Source organism: Poeciliopsis prolifica, unplaced genomic scaffold (genome assembly GCF_027474105.1).
Source record: "Poeciliopsis prolifica strain line A6 unplaced genomic scaffold, Auburn_PproV2 SCAFFOLD046, whole genome shotgun sequence".
Lineage (NCBI taxonomy): Eukaryota > Metazoa > Chordata > Actinopteri > Cyprinodontiformes > Poeciliidae > Poeciliopsis > Poeciliopsis prolifica.
In genome coordinates, this window is record NW_026562421.1 from 1925110 (window position 1) to 1944645 (window position 19536).

At 40.1% G+C, this 19536-nt stretch overlaps 1 protein-coding gene across 2 annotated transcripts; it reads left to right on the top strand.

Moving 5' to 3' along the window:
- The first annotated feature begins 3080 nt into the window (after positions 1-3080).
- Positions 3081-10842, top strand: zfp64 (zinc finger protein 64 homolog (mouse)). Of its 2 annotated transcripts, XM_055056751.1 has the most exons (6): positions 3081-3307; positions 3417-3584; positions 3666-3812; positions 4531-4593; positions 5538-5789; positions 5876-10842. In XM_055056751.1, exons 1-6 carry the CDS (start codon positions 3286-3288, stop codon positions 7204-7206), a joined length of 1983 nt encoding a protein of 660 aa, XP_054912726.1. In that variant the 5' UTR covers positions 3081-3285; the 3' UTR covers positions 7207-10842. The 2 variants fall into 2 exon arrangements, with proteins under 2 accessions (XP_054912726.1, XP_054912727.1); XM_055056752.1 differs by lacking the exon at positions 3081-3307 and having other exon boundaries at positions 3429-3556.
- Positions 10843-19536: the final 8694 nt, after the last annotated feature.

The window sequence follows — 19536 nt, forward strand, 5'->3', positions numbered from 1 at the left end:
GGACTGGCACTGGTGAAATTAGCCTCTCCTGAAATATAAAAATGGGAGTGGAGGGATATATGAATTAATAATAAGCAGAATTACTCAAACTCTGCACACAACGAACCACAGCAGCACGGAGAGCCCTGCGCCACCAAGGTGACAAAACCTAAATATTTTATGTCTAAATATGATTTTTGGGGGTCTCACATCTGCAAGTGTAACAATCCAGCCCAGGTCTTTGCATACAGTGGCTGAGCTTTAAGGCTAAAAGGAGACTTGGAATAAACATGTGGCTCTTATCTTGACAGAGACAAAACCTTTAGATCAGATTTTGCAGATAGCTCGAGACCCTCCGTGCCTCTAAAGCGAGTGGACTGTGTTGTTTGGGTGCCCTCAGGTGGAAGCCTGGTATAATTGCTGTTGACAACCTACAAGTCATTGTGCAATTAAAGCATCTGCCGCTCCTGTGTGGCAGCAGGCTGTGATGCCTTGTGACAGCTCGTGGCCATTAAGCAACTGTAAGCAGCTGGCATGCCTCGGTGGGGGGAAATAATGTGACAGAGGCATTGCCCCCCCCATTGTTGCCCTTGTCTCATTGGGGAAAAGAAGGACATTACATCACTCACTGGAAACGCGGGTGTCCCCGGTAAATGGGCGAAAGGTATGCCTTGGAATTGGACACAGCTTGATATCCAAAAGATACTTTCCTTCAGACTTCAATAACTAATTGGATCTTCTTGAATAATGTCAGAAGATGACTTCACTGGAATTGAAAATGTTTAAGTTTCTTTTAATAAAGAAATTCTTTAACTCTCTTTGTGAAAGTTTCTCCAATTGTTTTCTTTCTTTTTCTTGAAAACAACATTTCTCATCTTGTCACATTAAACTGTAATGTATTTATTTGTATTTCATGTGACAGAAGTTGAAGGAAAATATTAATGATTTTCAAACTTTTAACAGAAATCTGAAAAGTGTGCAGTGCATTTGTACTCAGCTTTCTACACTTCCAATGTTACTAGGGTGCTAAATGGGGTTCATCAGCTGCTTTCTGAAGGCCACGCAGGTTTGTAAAAGAACATTAGCGAACAATAATATTACGAAGACTAAGGAAGACAATAAACAGGTCGGAAATAAAGTTGAGGAGAAGTTTAAAGCCATGTTAGGTTATACAACAATTCCCAAGCTTTCATCATCTCACAGAAGACTGCTCATTTTATCAAAGACAGTTTGATGCAACTGCAACCATGATGGTGTCCTATTGTTTTCAATCCCAGTTAAAATCTATCTGAATTTGTAGTTGTAATGCTACAAGATGAGGAAAAGTTCAGGGAGTGCATACTGTTGCAAGGCACTGCATCTTTATCCTACTTTGAGGTGTTGCCAAATGAGTCACCAACCAAAATTGAAACCAAAGGCACAGTTTTCCTGAAACTATTAAAATTCATCAAAACATTCAGCCTGCTCTCCACAGGCTGCAGTCGTGGCAGAAGGGGGGTGGGGACACGTCTTGAGTCTGACGGGGATTTACTGTATGTGCACAAGATTAGCAAATTCTGGATATATCAAATTATTTATTTAATTAGCTCCTTTTCATGTCATTTCTGTGTCATCACATTTCAAAATTGCAAATAAAGCTGTTTTTGTGACTAATTTGACACAAACAGTCCCACTGAGGTATCTGAGTATAATAGTTGAGTATCCTTACGAAATCTTGTTTCGAAGAAGACGATTATCAACTTGTCACAGTCATGAAGGCAGGCCATGAAAGGCCAGGCAGTGTGTGTGTGTGTGTAAGCCTTGTATGCATGTGTGTGGATCTCCTGTCTGTCTTGAGGATTTGCTGTTTCAGCAGGGAAGGAATCAGTCCTGTGCCTTTGCCGTTCGGGAAAGTCAGCGTAAGGAAATTCCTCAGCTTCACAGTGGCAATCAGGCAGTTAAGGAGCTGCCACTGAAAATGGAGCTGTGTGTCACTCACTTTCATGGCTTATTCACACCAGCACAACTGCTCCGGCATAAATAGAGGCCTTCTCATTTCCTCACCCCAACGATCCCAGTAAATTGTTCTTAGTTGAAAATGGCTGTTTGTTCAGCAAGGAGCCCAACAACAGCTGCTGTGTCTGAAATCTCATGCAAGAAATAGCTTTACATTCCTGTAACAAGTGTTAGGCTACGTTTAGCCAATTCAAGTTTACTTTTAAGCCAACTGTTAAAATTTAATACAACACTTTGTATATAATAAGACAATGTTTTAACTTGTGTTAAAATAGTTTTGACATATGTCTTTGAGGCAGATTTTAGTACAGGTAGTCAGCTAATGAAGATTACTACCTGAATTTGACGACATAGCGAACCTCACATTCTTAAGAATGACAAACTTTATAAAGGGTATATCAAAATTTAATCTTAGAAATAACTTCCTTTTAAGCAGTGGAACTAGATGTTTTTTGAACATAACACATCAGGTCCTTGGAAATGCTAACATGGCTGGCAAGTGAAATAAACTTTTTTTTTTTTTTGCCGTATGAATCAGCAAGAATCTCAGTATTCAGTCCAGACATGAAATACTTTTAAAACTATAGAAAACATGTCATTTTGTGGGTGAAACATATTGCAGTGGATTGATTATCAGTGGTAAAAATAAATGAATAAATGGAGCTATTTCCAAATTTGTACTATGGCAGCTGAAACGATTTTTGCCGCATATCTTTTTTGATATATTATGCATTAGGATTGTGTGTGAATAATGCATCTTTATATCTGATTTGCCTTCGTATTTGTCAGATATAGAAAGAAAGAAAGAAAGAAAGAAAGAAAGAAAGAAAGAAAGAAAGAAAGAAAGAAAGAAAGAAAGAAAGAAAGAAAGAAAGAAAGAAAGAAAGAAAGAAAGAAAGAAAGAAAGAAAGAAAGAAAGAAAGAAAGAAAGAAGAAAGAAAGAAAGAAAGAAAGAAAGAAAGAAAGAAAGAAAGAAAGAAAGAAAGAAAGAAAGAAAGAAAGAAAGAAAGAAAGAAAGAAACTCCTTTTTCCCACAGCACTCAATGCAACATGGAATGTAACTTAGATACTCATGCCGCAAACTGTAGCGACAGTGTCGTAAAACCTCAAAGTGTCGGTGTGTTTGAAAGCGTGAACTGGTATTTTTTTCTCGGTGGAAACTAATCTTCATGGAGCTTACAGTTGAAAATATGCGGTTTTATTGATGGCCGTATTTTCATTTGAGTCGCTTTTGTTTTACGCCAAAATGAAGCGTTCCCTCGAACACAGCAGCCGAAAAATAAGTTGAGCTTCACCAAAACAACCTCGAAAATGGCAACATGCAACAGCGAAGGTAAGACAAAGCAACTCCTAATCAGCACAGAATTGTTGGGTGTCAGTATAACAAATCTAAATATATAAATTCTGTGTTGAAGTCATTATTTCCTATTTTCGTTATGTAGTAAATGCAGGACTCTGTGCTGCGGTGGAGGTGAACCCAGACATCCACATCTGCGGCTTCTGCAAACAGCAGTACAACAACTATGAGGTTTTTCTCGCCCATAAGCAAAACGGATGCTCCCTTCCCTCCTCTCATACCGCGGTCAGCTCTGTGTCAGCCTCTCTTACAGGTTTCACTTTTATATGTCAATGGAAACTCACTTCAAAGCAGCCGTTTCATGCACGCCTGACATGGTTTCCTCCATCGTTAGGTTCCAGCACAGAGTTTGTTCTTGAGGATGCTTACCAGGTCTGCGTGGTGAGGGGGGTCAAGAAGTCCTTGACCACAGCACAGAAAACTCCATCCAAGAAACTAAAACCTGCCCTGGCCTCCAAAAGACATTCCTGCTGTTTCTCAGGTTGGTTGTGTGAAGTTACTGATCCTCAAACCATAAATACCAAACTGAACCAAACAGGTGTTTTAATGCAGTGCAGAGAAGGAAATAAATATCGTTACTATTTGTGAATGTAGGGAAGGTTTAAAGTTATGTTGAAATTATGAAAGTTAAATTCAGTTAATTTTTGCAGTGTCTTTAGATGAGTATATCTTGAACCTGGTTCAAGGGACTTTGCCATGATGTGGCAGTACTTTCTATGTAAATGAATAAATAAATTTGTAGTTAAGGAAGTAACTAAATTAGATCTCAGTGGTTTCATCTAAGAGAGAAATGCATCTAAGTAGATTAAAAAAAGAGCACATTGACATTTAAGTGCTTTTAAAGTCAGCCAATAGCTTTCTTTGAGAAACAGGGAAAATAATAAACTCATAAAGTTTGCTATTCTACAGTTGTAAAGGTTCCTTCACAGCATGAATTGGTTTGCACTGTCAGAGAGAACATTATTGACACTTTCTTTGGTGTGTGGAACCCCCTCTGAACTGTTTTCATAGAGCTGTGTAGAAACAAATATTTGCAACTTTTACTAAATTAAAGCAACGTTGGGGGGGAAAAGGATGTGAGCCGAAATTTGCTCACCCAAAGGTTAGGTCAGAGAGAACACCGATTTTATTATTTTCACAATGTGGTTCTAATAACTTCTACATAATTTAAGAGTTTGGCTTTTCTTCCACATTTACAGGTTGCACTTTTAAGACACAGTATGGCCAAAAAGACATGGAGCGACATCTCAAGACTCACACCGGTAAGATAATCCCTTTCAACCCATTTAATCCCAACTTTTTCCCAGACATGAACAAATTAAAATCAGATGTAATTTATAGCCATTTGAACTAATCAAGGGGAAATAATTTTTAAAAGTGTGAAAAAATATATAAAAAAGTGTGTGTTATGATCGGTTACAATTGTGACCGGTGGGATAATATAGTGTTCTTACTAAGATGAGCTAAAAGTGCTTTTTCCAAATAGAAAAGATCATAAAAGGTGTTTCTTTTTTTAATAAATCTTTCCTCAGCGTTACGTTTGTGCAACATTTGCTGTGTGAAGTACAAATTTGACTGTCTGTACATTTGAAACCAAGGTAAATTTGAGTGTTTATGCACAACTATTTTGATTTTCAGTCTGTTGTATTATGTTATTCCATTAACAAAGCTCATAAAGATAACTTCTATAGTTGAGGCCTTCATTTATATTATTGAAAATCATGAACATCTGTCAGTCACACTGTCATATAGTGCACCTCGGACAAATGTAATGCCCCACTGGTCACTACTGTGACCCTCAACGTGTTTACATATCCTGCTCACACACCAAACCAATTTTTGTAAATGCAAAGGTGAATATCACCTTTAAAGGTCATATGCACCAAAAGTCTTTGTTGTATGTTTATTTAAACACACATTGCTAGCCTCTTCTTTGGGAGGTTTGTGGCAGGTGCGAGTTCATGTCATGTGTTAATTAACATGTGATACTGCATAAGTATAATCCAAACACTCTACACTGTCAATATTTGCTGAACATTAACTGAAAATTTAATTAGTAAGCTGTTTGGAATCCTTGGAAGTTAAATAAATTTCTTGGTCACTATTGTGACCGGTGAGCTTACATAAGTTAATACTGTACTTTTTTGAGATGAGATACTGAAAAGTCCAAAGAGTCATCCCACTTTGTTCTTCCTTCATTGAGCAGGTGAGAAGCCGTTTGAATGTGAGCTCTGCCACAAGCGCTTCAGCCGGCGTGACAAACTGAACATGCACAGCCGCTCCCACACGGGCGAGAGGCCTCACAAGTGCAAGCACTGCTCCTACGCAGCGGCGGACAGCAGCAGTTTGAAGAAGCACCTTCGGATCCACTACGACGAGCGGCCATTCAAATGCCAGATCTGCCCTTACGCCAGCCGCAACTCTAGCCAACTCACTGTACACCTCCGCTCTCACACCGGTAGCTTCCTTCAAATGCTAATTCAATGTTTGCCTGGCTGACCTGGTGACACAAGCCTCTCATTTATTCTCTTTTTCACTTTCAAGGTGACGCACCTTTCCAGTGCCAGCAGTGCGACGCAAAGTTCAAAATCAACTCTGACCTGAAGAGGCACCTCCGCATTCACTCCGGGGAAAAGCCCTACAAATGTGACTTTTGTGAGTACCGCTGTGCTATGAAAGGAAACCTGAAGTCTCACACTCGCATCAAGCACAGCACTGAGAACTTGTTTCAGTGTGAACAGTGCGACTACAAGTCTGCCAGCAGGTCGGCTCTGCGGCAACACACGAGGCAACACTTGCCCGCTCGGCCCTTTCAGTGCTCCAAATGCACTTACTCATGCTCCAGCAAGGGCGCGCTGAAAGTCCATGAGCGGATCCACTCAGAGGAGCGCCCCTTCAGATGTGACTTGTGCAGTTTTGCCTCCAAGCGACTCAGCTGTCTGGTCACCCACAGAGAGCAATGTCACTCAGATAAAGCAGAGAGAGGAAGAGTCAGGAATGCCGGCAGAGGTGGACAAAACTCTCCTAAGCCTGTCAGCTCTCGGTATCGGGCCAAACTGGATGCAGCCCGGGCCTTCCACTGTGACTTGTGCAATGCAGCGTTTGTGAGGGAGGACTCGCTGCGCAGCCACAAGAAGCAGCATAGAGACGCCCAGAACATGGTGCAGTTCCAGCTTTCCAGCTCAGCAGACACGGTCAACCTAGTTCCCGTTACAATGCCGCAAAGCAATGCTCAGATTGAAGTTCCCTTCCCATCTAGTTCAATGGTTTCATACAATAACGCACAGATTAAAATTATCGTCCCACAGCCTTTGGGTCAGCAAAGCACCTTAATTCCTGCTGCTGGGGATGGAACAAGCAAAACCAAACTGGTCTTACTGGAGCCAGATAACCAAGATGTCGTCAATCAATCTATGATCCAACAAGTCAACCTGCTGGCAGCTGTGCAACCTCTCGGGTCGTCTTGTAGTACCATCAGGCCCGAACCCCAGACTGTCGTGCTGACAAAGCTGAACTCAGACAATAACACCCCTCAGGACTCTGGCAGCACACAGACTTTGATCACCTACAGCTCTGATCTGGAGGGCCTCAGCACCTTCATTCCTGATGGGGGCACAGAACTAAGAGTCGTGACAAAAAAGAGCTCACCATTGGTGACAATAGCAACTCCACCAGACATGGTTGGCTCCAAGCCTGCTGAGCCTTGTCAAGAAGCTGGACTGGTGGTTCCAAACATTGGCATTGGTAGCCAGAACGTGGTCATCCAGGGTGTCCCACTGATAATGTGCACTCAGCCACAGCAGGGCACGGTGGAGCAGCTTTCACCACACACACTCTACACAGATTCACACACACCTGGAAGCATGCTGCAATGAGTGAAATGAAATGTACTTTGCATTTCCAATGAGAAGTTCACATAAACTCGTCATAGAAAGCAAGTTCTATATTATTTTGGAGTTTCTTATTATTTATTTGTGCCTTTCATACAACATACGCTATGCTGCAATACTTTTTAAAAACAACCATTGGGTCCACAAATTTAATTTTTAATACATTATGAATTACTCAAATCATACACCTTTAGTAAGAATGAATTAAATGTTGCTAAGCAAGTTTTCCCTTAACCAAATGCTTTTAGTTAACATCAGCAAGCCTTTTTATTGAACATTAGACCACTCTTTCAGTTTGTTTAACTTTGCTTTTAACCATTGTCAATAAATTTTTAATAGGTTCAATGAGTGAGCCAATCGGAATTGGTCACCCATTATATCTACTTAAACTTAGCCAGTCCTAGTCTTTACGGTTCCTCTCAAAACTGTGCGTACTGCTGTGATATGACAGAATTTTTGGGATATAAAAGTAGAATAGCCAACTCCCAAAAGATGTTCCCAATCCAAGAAATATAGTCCCTCCAAGGTGCCCTGGGTCTACCTCTGGGTCTTCTTTCAATGGGAATTCCCTAACCTCGCCAGGGACGAGTCTGGGAGGCTTCCTAAACAGATGCCCAAGCCACCTCAATTTCTCGTCTCTACTCTGAGTCCCTCCTGGATGAAGGAGTGTCTCACCCTATTTCTAAGGGACATCCAGCAGAGGAAACTCATTTCAGACCCTTGTATCCATTTTCTCATTCTTTTTCTCATTACCTAATAAAGCTTCAGACCATAGATGAGGGCAGGAATGTAGATCGACTAGTAAATCGAGAGCTTCACCTTTCGGGTCAGCTCTTTTCACCCCAAAAGACCGATACGTGTTCATGTCACTTCAGTTATCACACTAATTTTCCTGTTAATTTCCCACTCCAATTTTCCCTTTCGTGTGAACAAGAACTCAAGTTAAACAGCATTACTTTGGGTAGGACCTCGCCCCCAACCTGGTGAAACAATCTGTTCTTTTCCAGATCAGGACCACGGTCAAGGTGCTGATCCGTATCCTGGCTGCTTCACATTCTGCCTAATGCCTCCAAAACAGATTCCCTCAACATCTTGGCATTCCCTAGAAATTATGTCCAGAAAGGTGACAAAGGAAAACCTCTCATTGGAAAAGTGTTGACCTTATTGCTGATAATGCAGATCAAGTTCTGACACTGGTTTAATTGTTACCTCATACTCCCAAAGTACTACCCAAAGGAAAACCCGAGCGACACGGTTGAACACTTTCTCCTGTCCCACACAATTGAATTCTTTTCAAAACTTTTTCCACAACTAAATTGGTACTTAATCCTTAAAATTGAAACCTACAACTACCAACTCTGTTTGAAGAGAAATCTAAAATCTCAATTGGAAAATGGAGGAAAAAATGGTTCAAACAAAATAAAAAACAACTTGACCCCGATGAATGTAAGTAAACTTGTCACAGAAATTGGGAAAAACTGCAACAATATCAACACTGTTGACTTGAGCTGCTGTTGATTTGCCTGAGAAGCCTGGCATATGAATGACATCATGTCAAGCTGAAAACATGGATGGAGCTGCATTGCAAAAACGACAAATGTTACCAAGTATTTTTGGTCTAATTTCTGGTGCTCATATTTTGGTTTTCTCCTTGCGGAAAGCAACTTTTCCACAAGATATAGAACCTTTTATGTCAATAACTCTTGACTATTGATTAAAACTATCAGTTCCACTGGCAGATTTTTTTTTTTACTTGTCACAAGATATTTCCATATTAAAAGTGAAAAATATCTTACAGTGGAGCTAGTAGTTTTGATCAATATTAAACAATTTATTGACCTAAAACAAACTCTTGCATGTTTTGAAAAAGTTACATATGACTTAGTTTTGTCTTATTTCAAGTGTTCTAATGTATTTGCACTAGAAACTAAAAACCTGGTTATGATTTTGTGTTTTTGTAGTGTGTAACTAGCAAGTAAAGTGTTACAGTTCCTATAGGCAGATAAATTACAGTTGAAAGTTGCATTTACAGGCAAAGTCAATGACACACTTACAGGAGTGATGACAAACTGCAGCATTTGTTTGCACAATGTTTTCCAGTTCACTGATAAATGCCATTGTCAATAAATTTGCATTCATTTGAATTATTTATTTTTTATTTTTTTGCTTTCATTTATTTGAGACATGTTTCAGCTGAGTAATATCATGTAAAGTGCTAAGGAGCCACAACTGGAACCTGAAATCAAATATGTGAGGCTTATGCATTTTTTAGTTTGTCCATAAGGGGGCAGCAGAGTGTCAAGAGTAAAGGTTGAGGTTAACTTTTATATATTGCCTTGTTCAAAAAACGGGTACCAGAGGGTGTGCTCCAATTATAGGGAGGACACCCTCTGTCAGGTCTGTGTATGACCGGTGTCAGAGTCTGGTCCGCATTGCCGGCAGTAAGTTGGGTTCGTTTCCAGTGAGAATGGAGCCCAACTCCATCAGGGCAGCCGTTTCTCACCAATTCTGTTCATTACTGTCATGTACAGAATTTCTGGGTGCAGCCGAGGTGTTGAGGGGACCCGTTTTAGTGGCCTTAGGATTGCATCTCTGCTTTTTGCGAATGATGTGGTCCTATTGGCTTCATCAGGTCGTGATCTGCAGCTCTCACTGGAGCGGTTCGCAGCAGAGTGTGAGGATCAGTGCCTCCAAATCCGAGGCCATGATCTTGAGCCGGAAAAGGGCAGAGCCCCCAAGTGGAGGAGTTCAAGTATCTCAGGATCTTGTTCACAAATGAGGGAAGAAGGGAGCGAGAAATCAGCAGGTGGATTGGCGCGGCGTCTGCCATGAAGCGGCCGCCGTACCGGTCCGTCATGGTGAAGAAAGAGTTGAGTCAAAAAGCGAAGCTCTTGATTTACCGGTCGATTTACGTTCCCACCCTCATCTATGGTCATGAGCCTTGGGTTATGACCGAAAGAACGAGATCGCAGATACAAGTGCCCAAAATGGGGTTTCTCCCCAGGATGTCTGGGCTCTCCCTTAGAGATAGGGTGAGAAGCTTGGTCATCTGGGAGGGGCTCAGATAAGAGTCGCTGCTCCTTCACATTGAGAGGAGCCTGTTGAGGTGGTTCGGGAATCCTGGTAAGGTGTTCCGGACACGTCCTACTGGGAGGAAGCCCCGCAGAAGACCCAGGACTTGCTGGAGGGACTATATGTCTCAGCTGGGCTGGGAACTGCTTGGGATATCCCAGGAAGAGCTAGGACACGTGGCTGGGGAGAGGGAAGTCTGAGCCTCCCTTCTGAAGCTGCTACCTCTGCAACTCGACCCCGGATAAAGTGGATGGAGGGATGGAGGGAGCGATGTTTACTTACATAGTCTGCATGTGCATTTTTGTTGAAAGAATACTTCCCAGTCCTCTTTTTGAATCAACAGATGTCAATTGTAAATAACATTAGTTCAGCCATCAAGGTCTTTGGTTCTAAAAGCCAAGCTTCTCCAGCAATAGATTTTTCAATAAAGTGTGTTTTGCTTGTTGCCATCTATTATTCTGACCATTTTTACACACAGATGTCAGCCCTCTGTATTCGTAAGCAGAAGATGCTTCACCTGAATAGGAGGCTCCTGTGAATTGATTTCTTCGTTCCTCATCTCTCGCATTGTGGCACTAATGGATCCACTGAAGCACGCTGCTGCATTTACAGGCTCAGCATGAGCACAAACTCAAGCAAAGTTACTTCCTTATAAAGATGTCTGTCATCACCGAGGGTTCACATCAGAGTTAGTTTGTCTTTGACAAAGGGAAACATGATTGTGCCCCTTTAGTAGTTCCTGATTTAATTGGGAGTCCTTTCATCTTTTCTGTGGAATGATTATGGAGGGTTTTTCAGTATTCCTTGAAGTGCATGTTGGTAAAAGCCTGTGGAGGTTAGAGACAATTGCGCTGTAGCATTCATATTATTGCTGCTTCATTTTGCAACCGTTCTGCATTGCATGTAAAGTTTCAAACGATGATACTGTGGAAACTACAAACAGGGACAATAGTTCATTAAAACTGTGTTAGGTTTAAATTAGGTGATGCATCACCTGTGCTTTTATCTCCATGTGATGCGCATCAGTTAGTAGGCAGGGCATTATTGACAGAAAGGTGTGAAAATTGCTAAATAAATAAAAAACCTGGAACTAAAAATCCCAGGTTTTAGTTCTGTGAAGAACTGAGAACAAGATGAATTTACATAACACTTTTTCATTTTGGGTAATGAGTCTGCATTGTCCATTTTGACTTGGCAATATTTGCCCACTCCTCTCTGCAAAATCTCAAAATCTGCCAGGTTTATAGTTTGCACAGAAACCAGTGTTCTGATGATGTGGGTGTAAACTTTGTGTTGTAGTGAAAGATGGAGTTCTAGCAGAAGCCCAAAGGTTTGGTTTGGTTTGGTTTGGTTTGGTTTGGTTTCGGCATTATCTGATATCTGGAGCTTGTCATTCACTTAAATCCTCAAAAAGAGCTGAAGAAAAGCAGCTCTAATGCATGACGGTGCCACCACTGTGCTTCACTGTGGGTATGGTGGTCATTTTGGTGATGTTTTTTACACCAAATGTACCTCATGGAAAAATTGTCTGAAAAGTCTGCCTTGCTTTTATGATATTGTGACACTGTTTTCCCACCATTGGGACTCTTCAAATGTAACTGTCGATTTTATCGAGGCTTAGAGATTTGTTTAGGAACAATCTTCCGTTTTTCATGAGTACAGCAATTTCTACTGCTCCATCAATATATCTCTGTAGTAAACCACTTGATGACGACTATCTTCAATGTATAATTGAAAGTAGTCTTGAAAAGTAGAGTCACTGTTAGTTATTTCTTTAGGTGAAAATTTGACTTGTCCATCTTGGAAGCTTAGTTGATTATCTAAATGTGATCTGAAAACCAACCTAAATATCCAGATGTTTTTATTTTTGGTTTATTTGCTATAACATAAACAGAATGCTAAATACAATGAAGTACAACAGGTTCTGAAAGGATAAACCTTATACAATATACTGACTCTTCTTACCATTGATTTAAATATATTTCTGAAATTTTGTACAGGTTGCAGGTAATACTAGTGACATAAAAAGTTTTGAAATTATTCGCTAAATGTCAGAATTGCTTTTTTCTTTTTTGACATTACAAACTCTGACAAATGTGCAGATTTATGTTATGTCCATCACACAAAGCAGTACAGGTGAAACATAAAATAAGTGGAATAATCTTGTGCAGCACTTAGCTGCAAAAGATGAAACATGTAGTTACAATGGTCAATAATTATTTTTTTGATTTGATTTCTTTTTTCAAGGGTTTTGCTTCATTTTGAGGAATAAAAGAACCTGCCACTCCTCATAACGAGGAGTGTTTGGTACAAAACGCATGAAGGGCTCTCTCTGGCGTATCTCTTTGATCTATTATCTAACATGCTTCCAGGCCATAATCCTGAGAGCCCGTCCCACCAACACCCACCCACCCCCCACTCCACTCATTTCCCTCTTCCACATGTGACATCAGGGCTGAAGTTGGTGCTCCTTCTGTGGGGGTTGGACCCCTGTAGAGTCTTTAAACCCCACTGTATGACTGCAGTAGGAGCATGGCTAGATAATGATGGAAATGTTCTGTCATATTGATTGTTTTTATACAGCAAAAGCCTCCTTTCCAATATCAGATAATCCTAAATTATGCCTTGTGTTGCAGAAGGCAGCAGGAGTTTAAAAACAAACCTCTTTATACTGTATGGCACTTCTTCAGTTCCTTCCTTCCTGTGTTTGAGATGTCAGCCTTTGAATGGGGCCATAAACGTCCCTCCACCCTCCCACCCAAAAAAAAGGAAAAAAAAAAGCAATTTCCACTCACAGCTGCTTAAAGAAATTGCAAGTTGTGGACCGCTCCTTTTAAGCAGATCCAGAGAAGAGTTTGTTCAGGAGAGAAACACAGACTCCAACGGAAAAGCCTTGATTTGTGTCAAAATCAAGACAATTAGAAAGTTGTCTCCTTTTATCATAGGCGTCTAATCAGCGACTTGGCGCACTTTTCTGCTCCTCTGCACTCCTCCAGGTGCAATCTGTCACTTACTTCAACAATACTTTACTGACCTTTGCTTTGTTTGCACACAATTTGCTATCCCATCAGCAAATGGCATTGAATGCTTTAATGAAATTACCTGATTGGCAGAGTATTGATATGGATTTCTGGGTGTGTTTTTTTTCGATGCAGGCATCTTTTCGGCGTGACACTATTGACGTCTTAAGTGAGTTTAGATTTGTCAGGGCACCGCAGGCTTTTATCTTGTCTATGGTCAATTCTTTTTGTCTGTGTGATAGAAATTCAAGATGATAGAGCTATTTGATCAGCAGTTTGCTGCCAGCTGACAATAAGAAAACCTATATAATTTGCCTTTCTGAATGCAAAGCGATTATTTGCTGAGACATTATTAGTCTACTTGTGGAATTCGTTGAATCACCGCGGGGCAAACTCTAACTTGAAGATAGCACTGCTTTTGTGGATGGTTTTATCTTTTAACTTGCATGTTTTTGTTCTTTGATCACTGAAATATGTATTCAAGATGTAAAAATGTTCAAGAGACTGGGAAATTCTGACACCTGGGGACCTTTCAGTAAATAGTTTGAGCTACATATGTGAACATTTTACCGAAAGTGTGCAGCACTGCATATGTTATTTTTGTCTTGATCTGATACCAAATTCAGGACCTGTATCGCCGATACCATTACTTCTTATTTAAGTTTGACCTGTTGGTGTTCTTGTGGTTTTTACTTTAAATTATTTTGTTCAAACCTGGAACAGCATTCTACAAAATATGATTTATGTGCATTATAATGAAAGAAAGTGCAAAATATTATAATTTAAGAACAAATAAAAACAGGTAGAGTTACACAGTTCAATACAAAAATAGAATGACATTTCTGGATTGAATCTGAAACTAATTGATCAATTTCAGCATGCTAATAATAATCTGATACTTACTATAGATATTATTGACATTTTGGATTGATCTGCCCACCTCTACATTGTACCTTCCCTGGACATTGATTTTAAAGTTTTGATTGTTTTTAATTTTTTGGAAATGATACAAACTAAAAGCAGACATGAAATTGTTCCATGTCTGCTTTATGTCTCTAATTAGATGTCAGGAAGTGGTTCACTGTTGTTTCCTTAAACATTAAATGTTCATCTTTAAGGGAGCAGAAAAATAAACCTGATTTCTGTGCTGGATGGAGGAAGGCTACAGTATCTGAAGCCACAGCTCGAATAATAACGGCCTTCATTCCCTTTTTGACAATGTGGGTTTCATAGTTTAGCAGCGACTGTGATCCTCTGAATGCAAATAAGCAGCTATCAGCTTTTGTGATTCGGTAACAAAGACTTTTTGGCCATTGTTTTCCTTGTCTTGTTTCTGTGCCACCAACTCTAAACAAATGCGTGTTTGCATGGTTTTGGCCATGCACACGGTGCCGTGTATTGAAGGGAGAACAATTGCTCAATTGTTTCCACTTATTCCATATTTAGTTTGATGCAAGTTATGTTGGGAACTCCTGCTAAGTGTGAGTCTTAGGCCATCACCTTTGGCTCTAGTGATGAGTTTTTTTTTGTTTGTTTTTTTTTCTTCTTTTCATGCTCAGTTTTGTGACGGCTTTCGATCATTCCCACACGTCAGCGTATTGCTTTGTGTCCTCCGAACACACTCTCACAGTTTGCAGAGCAGGCCTGTCATTTTTTGGCTGGTTTGGCTTTTTTCTTATTGACCCAGCCACTAGAAAGAGAACTGACATAATTTAAAACCAAAACATAATTCAGATAAATAATCTTGAAAGCGAAACCTAAAAATGGGACATTTTTCAGGAAGCTGGAGGAAAAACTTGTTACTTAGTTGCAATTTATGATGGTGTTCTAGATAACCAAAATGTACATAAAGTGACAAAGTGATGGTCACATATTTTCCATTGATCCTGTAGTACTGAGGCAGGAAAGTAGCCCAGGCCATCATACTACCACCACCATGCTTGATTGTCATTATGAAGTTTTTTTTTTTAAACTGCAGAAAACCTAAACACAGAAGGACTAGAGAAAAAAAAATAGTTTAACCTTGTAGCTGGTTTTGTAAGAGTACTTTGGAGATGAAAATATGCTTTCATATTTCTCTGGGTTTTGTAAGGTTTTATGAAAATGTAATATTTGCATATGCAAATGATTTTGCATATAAGTGACACAGTGTATGGACAAATATTCTTGAGATTGTAATAAATTTGAAAAGACATTTCCTGAGTTTTCTTCTCGATACATTTGGTACTCAGTCGAGGTTTTTCTAGTTGTGTTGATTTGTGACCATGTAAGGGAAACGTTTATGCAAATGTTCTATCCAAAAAGGTTGCAGGCCTAAATAGAGTTCAATGTCTAAGTTTGACTAAAAAAATAGAAGAAAAGTCGACATTGTTTGAAATACTGATGTTATAATACTACTATGAGTCTTAAAAGGTTATATGTAGTAAATGTAGTGTGATGGACACCTTTAGAAATGTTTTATCTGGCCAAATATGTGTGATACATGTGACAAATATTGAAAGTGATTCTAAAATCAAGACAGGAGTTTCTTTTTACTTCACACTATAAATCAGTCAATGCTACACCTAACGTCTGTGTCTAAATTAAAGTGGTTTTACAAGCGCTCTGAGCTGTGCACAATTTTGCAAATTCCACAAGTTTCGACAGATGGCTACAAGCAAGCAAACTGTTTTCTTTGTTCGCACATGCCTTATCCTAAAAAAACAAACATGATGGAAATCTGATCTTTACACATACAAGCCATTGTTCTGCGGGTGTGTATGGGGGAGCGCGTGCACACACATGCATGCATGCGTGCATTCTTAAGTCTGTTTACCTTTCTTCTTCCAAAGTGCTTTAATGCACAGAGATACTGCTGCCACATTAATTCTTGTTGAGGAGATAAAGAGGATTCGGAGCTGACTGAAAGCACTTTGAGGAATGTGGGGTTTGTAATGATTGATGTTTTTTTTTTCTTTGGTTTCTTAAAATTGTTTTCCACTTTTTGCTTCCTTTTGTGGACTTTCAAACTTTTTCTTCTAGCTTTCCAAGAGTTTCCTCCATCAGTTTTTTTTTTCTTTTTTTGCCCATATAGGATTTTTATTATCGTTGATGATTCACTTCAACAAGGCTATCAGACTTTAAATTTGTTGCAGGAAAGGCCCTTGTTTTCATTTTGATACAAGTCATATTTTCTTGAGAATGGAGCAGAATGAGGTTCAGAGGCAAAAGATAAGATTAAATCTCTAGAATGACGATCATAACTAATAAAACACGGCATAACTATAAGAAAAGAAAAACAAACAGGGCCTTCATCATTTTTGAGTTTTCTTTAAAGTAGGCTTCCTTCCTGCCACCATAATGTCCACTCAGCCTCATGATCCAAGTCATAGCCTGTCCATATTTGCTGTTTGTTTGACCCCATAAAGGCATGAACCCTGGCTGATCCTTCATCTGAGGACAAAGCTTATGTTTGCAGTGACATCATAAATGCCTGTGCAGAGACAACAATGGCTGATGAATTTCAGCGGTAGTCTACCACACTGGACAGAGTTGTATCCCAAAACTTCCAGTGTCATGGAAAGTTTTACAGACGGGCGACCCACACCTTGGCCAAACAATGCCGAGTGCTCCCAAAATGAGAGATCAAATTGCCATGGTTGTCTTAGAGGCAGTGGCAGGGAGGAGGAAGAGGCGGAGGGGCGGACGGTGCAGGGATCATCCGGTTATAACACTAAAATGTTTGTATGACGCTTTGTGACTGTTGGAGACAGTCAGAGATGGGCCACTGCTCCTTGGGGGGAAGAAAGACGCTTTGTTTTTACAGGCTGCCTGGAATGCGTCAAGGACTGTGGACATCTGCTTTATTAGCATATGTGAATGCACCCCCAGCTATGAATCTGCTGGTGGTCTGATATTGGTGTCATACTGTCACTGATATCTACAAGGGCAGCAAGTTGAATGACCAGTTTGCATTTTTTTTTTTTTTTTTGCACCATCCAGTTAATGTATTACCTCTTTTTGTTAACTTTGTGACCTCAGCACAGGAAGTGCGCTTGGGGGAAATGCATGTCTTTGAATACAACCTGTTTTGTTTTTTCAGTTGCACTCACTAGAGATGATAAGTGGCTGTTTTTAGCTGCTCTCTCCTGGAGCTTATTGGTGTGAAAATACCTCAGAAGCATTCTCACACTCATTCTCGGGTCATTTCAGATGCATCCCACCCATGCACTCATACTGGCTCATGGATTACCATTTCCTTTGTTAGGATAATTGCATTATTGTGTCTCCTTTTACAAAACAAATCAAGCGGGGGGCGGAATGTAAGCCTATGGATGGATGTACAGTCACTTATGAGTGAGATCTATTTAAAATAAATTAATTGAGAACTATTTTTATATGTTTTTAAAATATTAACATTCTATTAATATGACTACTTGGTTTATTTTAATAAACTGTTTTGTGTTAATTTGTTATCAAGAAGTCCAAAAAATGTATACTAAAATAGCTTTATTTTGCTTACCACCAAGGAGAAGTAAGGCAGTTTTCCTTCACAAGTGGCGCATTACGACTTTCAGCTGGGCTTATTTCAAATGCATTGGACACAGAGACCGAAAAGAGAAGGAAAAAAAATAGAAAAAGACAGGAAGAGAGGTGAGGTGAAAAGGGAAAGAGGAAGATAAAAATAGAGAAGAAGGCCTTGAAACCAGACTGGACCCTCCACCTGTCTTAAATGATGAAGTTTAAGCTTTCTTGACTGTGAAATGTATTTCAAAAACTGTTTTGGTGTCACCCTGCAACAAAGTAATCGAAATAAAACAAATTATTCTACAAATGATGCACCGTTTCTCACAAGCCGACAGATAAAGATCACATGGCAAAGTCCCCTGTAGACAAATATCCTCTATTAAATGCACCAGGCTCATGTAACCTAACACCTTTAAGGGAATGCACTCAATCAGGCCTATTGTTTCTGCTCACATACAGTCCCCTCTGAGATAAGTATGGCCTGGACATGATAAGAACAATGCCTTGAAAGCATGGATGAAACCTTCAGTGTCAACTCCTCCTTTTGCGGGATTCCCACCCAGATTTACAGCACCTTGAAAAGCATTCCTGCCTTATTTTGTTGTGTTGCAACAACAAATTAGTCTTATTAGGGTTTTATCTGACAGAATAGTTCACCATTGTTAAATAAAAGAGAAATGATACATGGGTTGTTCACTTTGTATAAATAAATACCCAGAAAGTGATGCATGTATTGATATTCATTCCCCTTTTGCAACAAATTGAATTAATCTCAGAATAAATGAAGCTGTTCTTAATTTCTCTAATATCCCAGGTTATGATTTTGATGATTTGTCTGGACATGATGAGATCAACCGGTGCCTGTGACGTTTTTAGTTTTTATTAGCAGGAGTCTAATGAGGACAACTCCTGAATGGGCCACATAAATATTATGGCTCAGAGGATGTGAGTCAGGACAGGCAGAATCCAGCTCACTGGGCCATTAGCCGAGTTGAAAGGAAGAAGAGGAAGCTGGTTTCAAAATTTGTCACCATCAGATCTCTGTGTTTCAGAAAGGGGGGTGGGCTCTGCACAGCAAAGGAATGCGAGTTGTTGAAATGCCCCCCTGCTTCCACATATAAGAACAGTCACGAGACTGTGTGTGTAAAAGATCAGGTAAAAATACATTCAATCTGTCTTGCTTCTGTCTTGCTTGATTCTCAGTGTGACCATGTGATCCCCGATTTTTTTTCTTCCTCTTCCTTTGGAATATTACAGTTCCACTTTCAGTTGAAATCATCCCTTTTGACTGAAAACTGACATGTCTGACAAAACCCGTTTGCAGAAAACTATGCATTATGTATGTCTTGAACAACAGGTTCTGTCGGCAATGTGCTGAGCAGCAGGTAAATCAGAAACTGGCCCTTTTCTCTGTCGCCAGCTCACACATGCTCTGATGGACCTGTTGTTTTATTGGTGACATCACTGGTGATGGGAGGCCGATAAATCCATCTGCGGCAGCAGAATGGCGCTAATCCTTGACAACTGCGTCCCTGTGACACCATATCCGTTGCACTGCTGGTTGTTTGATACAATGGACTCCCCTGCTTTGTCCTTGAAATTGTTTTAATTAGCCTCACAGATGGGGGCTGGGGACGGCAAACATTAGACTGACTCAATAGGATTGACAGACTCACATGGGCATGATAGCACAGGCATGGAGATGACAGACACGTTT